Genomic DNA, 7,500 nt, shown 5'->3' on the forward strand with positions numbered 1-7,500 from the left:
TTTTTTAAATTATATATATATATATATACACAGTATACATATTTATATATATATATGTAGTGTGTATATATATATACTGTATATATATATATACTGTATATAATACAAAATATATATATATATATATACAGTGGTACTTTGACTTACGAGTTTAATTCATTCCGTGACAGAGCTCGTAATTCAATCTGCTCGTATAGCAAATCAATTTTCCCCATTGAAATGAATTGAAATGCCATTAATCCGTCCGTGTTTTTAAATAAGAAAAATGTATTTATAAATAACAAGTATTGTATAAAAACATAATAAAACATAATAAAAGAAAAAAATCTCCTGCGAGCGGCTTCTCCGTCAACCACACCAACAGCAGATTCTCCATCTTTTCATGGACAGCGGTCCGCAGCTTAGACATTATTTTAACGCCCTTGGCTGGCGTAATACCCTTTATCGTCTCCTTCTGCTTCAGTATGGTACATATGGTAGAAGTACTACGCTCGTACTGGCTCGCCAATTCCATCACACGCACACCTCGCTCATGTTTGTCTTTGATTTTGCACTTTAAGTCAATGGACATCATCCGCTTCTTCTTCTCAGCACATACTTTTTTCAGACCCATGGTTCGAAAAAATTAATTGGCAAAATAACTGCACAAAAAGCACAAATCGCGAGCACAAAACACAAAAGAGATGCTTCCACGCTCAGGTAACCACGTGAAGTGAAGGAGTGAGACGCGGGATGCCGGCCGCATTCGCTCGCCACGCCCACCAGCGGCGGCACCTGAAGCTATATATATATGTTTAAAAAATATATATAATATGCTCCTTCTGATTTACCATGATTAAAAATATATATTGTAAATAATGTTAATAATATTTATCATTACATTTATATTATAAATATATTTGTATTTATAATAATCAAAATATGTATAACTTTGTTAAAATGTATAATTATATGGTTCTATTCATAATCATGACAATATTTATAATATATTGAATGTTAAATATTTCTCATCTTAATATTTAACATAGTACAAATGGTAGAAACAGGTCGACAAAATCCAAATCATATTTTTCCCAGACAACTCTATAAACCACCTATACCTGTGTGTGTTTGTGTGTGTGTGTGTGTTCAAGATTCAAGATTCAAGATTTTTATTTGTCACATACATATACATACTTTCATACATATATGCAGTGAAATGTAATAAATGTAATGAATATAATGGAATGTGTGTGTGTGTGTGTGTGTGTGTGTATGTGTGAGTTGTGCATTTGTGCTGTGTCCTTCTGCAGATACGCATCTAGAAACACAAATACATTCTTGCGCACACACACACACACAGACACACACACACAGACAAACAAAAACACACACACAGACGAACACACACACACACACACACACACACACACACACACACATACACAGTCTGCTGAATGTAAAGTCTCTCTTCAAGGCCGGATCGATGGCGTGCATAACATTAGAGCAGCGCCCCAGGCTCGCCACTCAAGGTTTACTCACAAGGCGGGTGGAGCTGCACCTCCACCACTGGCCAGGAGGTGGAGGGAGGTGGAGGAATAAGGAATAAGAGGATTTACATTCTTAAAAGGAGCTAAGGCCATCAGAACGCACGTCACTGTCTGATGGAGAAACTAAAGAAACATGGAACTCAATTGTTTCAAACTGTGACTTGTACTGGAGAATAACAACTGACCATTCTGGGGCGACTAGCTACGAGCAAGCACGTGTTACTAGTTAGCATAGTGCTACTAGTAAGTATAGCAATACTAGTTAGTCTAGCGCTGCTAGTTGGTGAATTGCTACTTGTTAGTATAATGCTACTAGCTAGTATAGTGATACTAGTTAGTGTAGTGTGCCTAGTCAGCATAGTGTCACTTGTCAGCATAGTGCTAGAGAGTTTAATATATTGCGACTAGTCAGCAAAATGCTACTAGTTAGTGAAGAGATACTAGTTAGTGTAGTGTGCCTCGTCACCATAGTGTCACTTGTCAGCATAGTGCTACAAGTTAGTATAGTGCTACTAGTTAGTATAATGTTATTAGTCTGCAAAGGGATACTAGTTCGAGAGATCGGTAGATAGATGCCGCTAGACAGACAGATAGACAGACAGACAGTGTACATGTGTGTCTATTTCTTATTTTGCTCATCAAGTTTGCCCATGAAATAAAACTTTTCCCTTTCAAAGTGTTAAATTGAGATGTTTGCATAAAAATATTCTGAATTAATACAATCCACGACCAAGACCTTCCAGGGTCTGTTACATCATCAGCCACTAAACTTCACTTTACTGACGTTGTGAACCTGTGACCTTGTGACCATGTGATCTTGTGACCTTGTGACCCTGTGACCTTGTGACCTCTGACCTCTCACCTCGGTCTCCAGGAAGCGGCGCAGCGCACGTTTCTTCTTGATGCTCTTCCGCCGCACGGACACGGCGACGCCCAGCGCCACGATGACGATGATGAAGAGGCCCCCAATGATGCTGGCTGCGATGAGGGGAGTCCTGTGGGGGAGGGAAGGGGGGAGGAGGACAATGAGTGACTGTGAATCTCACCTACAAACCTTTGTTTGCACTGTTTGTAGGGTGTTTTTATGATGTTTTTTATTTATTTTTTAATTATCATTATTATTATTATTATTATTATTATTATTATTATTATTATTATTATTATTTATTCAATTCTTTTTATTTTTTAAATCTTTTTTTTGTGGGGTTTTTTGTCTCTCTTAAATTCTTGTCTTTCTCACCACATTGTCTTTTTGTTCAGATAATTATTATCGTTGTTACTATTATTATTATATTGTTTAATTCATTTACTGATTAATTTCATACAGCCTTAATGTCTTTACATTAAGGCTGTATTAAGGCTACATTAAATGTTGTGTAATATTGTTGTTATATCAATCTCTTGTTTTCCCAATAAATCACATCTGAGTTTACATTTAATTCAACTTCCAAGTTGAAGAAAATGAAAGCCCCCCCCACTCGTTTGGGTCAAACCACCGCTCACCCATAACTGTGGTATTCATGTTTTGACGGACGACAGCTTTTGTTATTGTCAGAAAAAAGAAAATCAATAAAGATGTGAACGACTTGTAATTAACTCCGGAATTGTACCAAATCGCAGCAACTAAACCGTCCAGTTCCTAAAAGAGAATAAAAGAAAGATAGATAGACAAAGAAAAAGAGAAAATCAAAAAAAGAGCAAGATCGACAGCAAGACAGAAAACCTCACTTCCTCAGCTCCATCTCCATCCCTCGCTGCTCTTCCTCGTTTGCGCCCTCCTTTCTCGCCTCTATCCGAATATGAGCCTCCTCTCTCCCTCCTCTCTGTCACCTCCATCCCTCTCTCCATCTTCTTGCATCCGTCCTCATCATCCCCTCTCGATCCATCCATCCTTCCCTCCATCCGTCCCTCCCTCTCTCTCCGTCCGTCCATCCCTCCCTCCATCTCGCCATCCCTTGTTTCTTGTATCTACCCCACCAGACCCTCCTCTCACTTCCTGCAGCTTTCTGCTCTTACGGGTCTGGGCGGAAGCAGAACATGCAGGACCCACACACGCACGCACGCACGCACGCACGCACGCACGCACGCACGCACGCACACACACACACACACACACACACACACACACACACACTTTTCTCTGTGTATGGAACCAGCCTGTTTCCAAATAGTCCAGCAGAGATCACAACGCAGCTATTACATGGTGATGCTACATCCACTTTCCACATGTGTGTGAGTGTGTGTGTGCGCGCGTGTGTGTGTGTGTGTGTGTGTGTGTGTGTGTGGTGTGTGTGTGTGTGTGTGTGTGTGTGTGTGTGTGTGTGTGCTGAAGTCAACCCTAGAGATGGAAAGTTAAAAAGGTCCTAATGCGTTCATGAAAACACTAATGTCCTTTTCAAACCTCCCGTGTTGTCCTTCAATCCATCCAGCATTCTATCCTCTCTCCCTCTCTCCCTCTCTCTCCCTCTCTCTCCCTCTCTCTCTCTCTTTCTATCTTTCTGTCGTCCCTTCGTCCCCCACCCCGCCTAAGAGGAAGAGAAAAACACAAACACGCCGCCATGTTTAGCCTCGGATGTTGTGTGGAGTGTCGCATGACTCAACACCGTCCTTGTGGTACCCTCCACTCTCACTCTCTCACTCTCTCTCTCTCTCTCTCTCTCTCTCTCTCTCTCTCCCCCCCCCCCTCTCTCCCTCCCCCTCCCTCTCCCTCTCCCTCTCTCTCTCTACCTCCTCCATCCACCCGTCCACCTTCAATCCATTTCCTCTCCTCTTATTGACAGAAAAAGCTTTTTCTTCTTCCGTCCAAACAGGATGCGGGTTTGAAACCCGCGGCCCCCGATTAGACGGCGGAGGCCATTAGCCATTAGCGGCAAATGGAAGAGTCATGTACCGCACAGCGCGACCAGGACAGGGCCACGCCGCTGTTGACGCGCCGGTGTCGGCCATATTGATTTTGCAGCCTCTTGGAGGGGGGGGGCGGGGCGGGCGGGGGGGGACGGGAGCGGGGGAGGGATTGAAATTTACAAAGAGGCCCCGGGTTTGGAGATAATGAGATCTACGGCCATGCACGGAATAGTAATGCTGCAGTTTGGAATGGAATTAGTCCGAGAGGGCTTTAGGAAAAGAGAGAGAGAGAGAGAGAGAGAGAGAGAGAGAGAGGAAGAGGGGTGGAGGGAGGAGAGATGGAGGACTAAGGGGCAAGAGAAACAGATGGATAAAACACATTAAAAGCAAAAGTAAATGAAAGCAGGAGGAAAAAAATAAAGAAGTGAAGCATAACCAGGGTCAAGAGAAGAGTGCAGGGAGAGAGAGAGAGAGAGGGAGAGAGAGCGAGAGAGAGAGAGGGAGATAAGAGGGAGGTGGAGATAAGAAGAGAAGGAGGACTGAGGAGGGAGAGAAGCAGACGGATAAAAAGGCATTGAAGGCAAAATGAAAAATAAAGAGGTGGGAGATAACAATGGTCCTTGGGATGGTGCGGAGAGAGAGAAAGAGAGAGGGGGGGGGGGAAGAGGGAGAGAGGAGAGAAGGATGAGTGAGAGAGAGAGAGAGAGAGAGAGAGAGAGAGAGAGAGAGACGGCGGAGACGGAGGACTGAGGGGCGAGTGATGAAAAGACATTTGAAAGCAAAAGTAAATGCAAGCGGGAGGAAGAAAAAAAAGAAAGAGGGAGGGAAAAGGGAGAGAGAGAGAAGGAGGGACTGAGGACAGAGGCGCGAGAGAGAAAGATGAAAATCGAAAGCAGAATTAAATGAAGGAGAGAGAAATGGAGAAATGGAGGGAGAGAGCAGAAGAAGAAGAAGAAGAAGAAGAAGAGGAAGAAGAAGGAGAAGAAGGAGAAGAAGGAGAAGAAGGTAGATAATCAGAAAAACAAAACTCCTGGGGGGGAGGCAAATAAAATGCGGAGAACCAATGCAGAGTAGACAAGGGAGGTGGAGGGGAGGAGGAGGAGGAGCGAGGGACGGAGGGAGACAGAAAGGATGGAGGGAGGCGAGGGACCTCTGTTAATTAGAAAGAAAACTTTGGGCCAGAGGTTGCGAGGCCCACAGGAAGTAAGAACAAAAACAGTGTTTATTCTGTTCACCGGCCATCTTGTTTGTTTCTGGTTCAGTTGTAAAAATGTTTTGCTTTTATTGTTGAAATGACTTCCTGTTTTGTGTTGATTTTTTTAATCGAGTTTGTGTTATTATTATTATTATTATGGGATGAAAAGGTTATGTTAAAATGTATTGTTATTATTATTTTTATTATTATTATTATTATTATTATTATTATTATTATTAATAATAATAATAATAATAATTATAATAATAATGAATTAGTTAAGGCCGGGAATTTCTTGTGTTTCCCTGTATTCGTGGTGAGTTGAATTAGATTGCCAAGTTGTCTAGTGTTTTACTAGAGCTTATTATTATTATTATTTTATTATTATTATTTATTATTATTATTATTATTATTATTATTATTATTATTATTATTATTATTATTATTCATAATAAGATTGTAATTGATTTTTATTATTCTCAGAGTTTCTTGGGTTGAAAGTGTCCAGAATAGGACCACGGCCTGAGCTGCGGACACGGTTGAGGTCTCTTTAGGGCCGGGACGTTGCAGACATCTCGTGGTTCAAGTTTCATCCAAATCGATCCACATTCAGAGCAGAACATTGTGAAAAACCGAGGAAATTTGACCGAAAGTAGCCGAACGTTTGTGCTCCACCGACACACCAATGTTTCGAAAACTTTTGATCGGGTAATGGAACCAGATGAGTTTTTAGAATAAGACGCTTTGTGGCATCATCATCCAATTCACTATAAATGTGCAGGTTGTGGTTCCGAACGTCCATTCACGTTGTACATGGTGCAGTGGTTAGAGATTACAAACTAGGTCTGTGTGTGTGTATGTGTGTGTGTGTGTGTGTGTGTGTGTGTGTTTTGGAACATGAGTAAGATATTTAATTCGGTAACCCTGTGTTAGATGCGGCGTTGTGTTCCTCCATACTTTGCCGGACTCGCAGAAGTGGTAAGACACAAAATTGGCGAGTGCACGATGAGTTTCATATTCTCGGAAACTAAAAATTGTATCCCGAAAATTGTAAATAATCACGTCAAAACGTCAACCGGTTTCATGGAATCGTAACCCATTGAAAAACTTGGACACAAAAAACACATTAATGCACAGAAACTCGTGACAACGTGAAGTCAAGTCCACCCCGACTGTGGGAATGAATGATGCGTTCGTGTACTAGGAATGTGTCGGAAAACTAGAACCCGTGAAATTGTTCAGTGTGTGAGTAAGTAATCCAGAGTATTACTATAGTCTCTATGTATCATTACTATAGTCTCCATGTAGTATTACTATAGTTTCCATGTAGTATTACTATAGTATCCATGGAGTATTACTACAGTTCTCATGTAGTATTACTATAGTATACATGTACAATTACTATAGTATCCATGTTGTATAATTATAGTCTCCTTGTAGTATTAATATAGATTCCATGGAGTATTACTATAGTTTCCACGGAGTATTACTACAGTTCCAATGTAGTATTACTAGAGTATCCATGTCGTATTACAATAGTATCCATATTGTATTACTATAGTCTCCATGTAGTATTGCTACAGTATCCATGTAGTATTACTACAGTATCCATGTGATATTACTATAGTATCGATGTATTATTACTAAAGTATCCATGTGGTATTATCCAGGTAGGTAGTATCCAAGTAGTATCCTAGTATCAGGTAGGAGTCCTACCTGTCGATCATGCCCATGCAGTCCTGCAGCCTGGGACCAACACACCTGCAGAGGGCAGAGCAGAGCAGGGAGGGCGGCCATTAAAGCAGCAAACCTCTGGATGTCTTTCCATCCATCAGCCAAGGAGTGGAGGTAGAGCAGAGCAGAGGTCCACCCATCACCCATGCCTCCATCCATCCACCCATGCCTCCATCCATCCACCCATGCCTCCATCCA

General features: G+C 41.6%; 1 protein-coding gene across 1 annotated transcript in view; it reads right to left on the reverse strand.

Moving 5' to 3' along the window:
* Positions 1-7,500, reverse strand: part of LOC307247939 (receptor tyrosine-protein kinase erbB-4) — a gene marked incomplete at its 3' end in the record, with an annotated part of 350,078 nt that overhangs the window by 71,682 nt on the left and 270,896 nt on the right. The window contains exons 16-17 of the mRNA XM_080024095.1: positions 7,285-7,329; positions 2,392-2,524 (exon numbers count right to left, since the gene is read on the reverse strand). Coding sequence (XP_079880221.1) covers positions 2,392-2,524; positions 7,285-7,329 — 178 coding nt within the window. The remainder of the gene's footprint in view (positions 1-2,391; positions 2,525-7,284; positions 7,330-7,500) is intronic.

Source organism: Zeus faber, assembly GCF_960531495.2.
Source record: "Zeus faber genome assembly, chromosome: 2".
Lineage (NCBI taxonomy): Eukaryota > Metazoa > Chordata > Actinopteri > Zeiformes > Zeidae > Zeus > Zeus faber.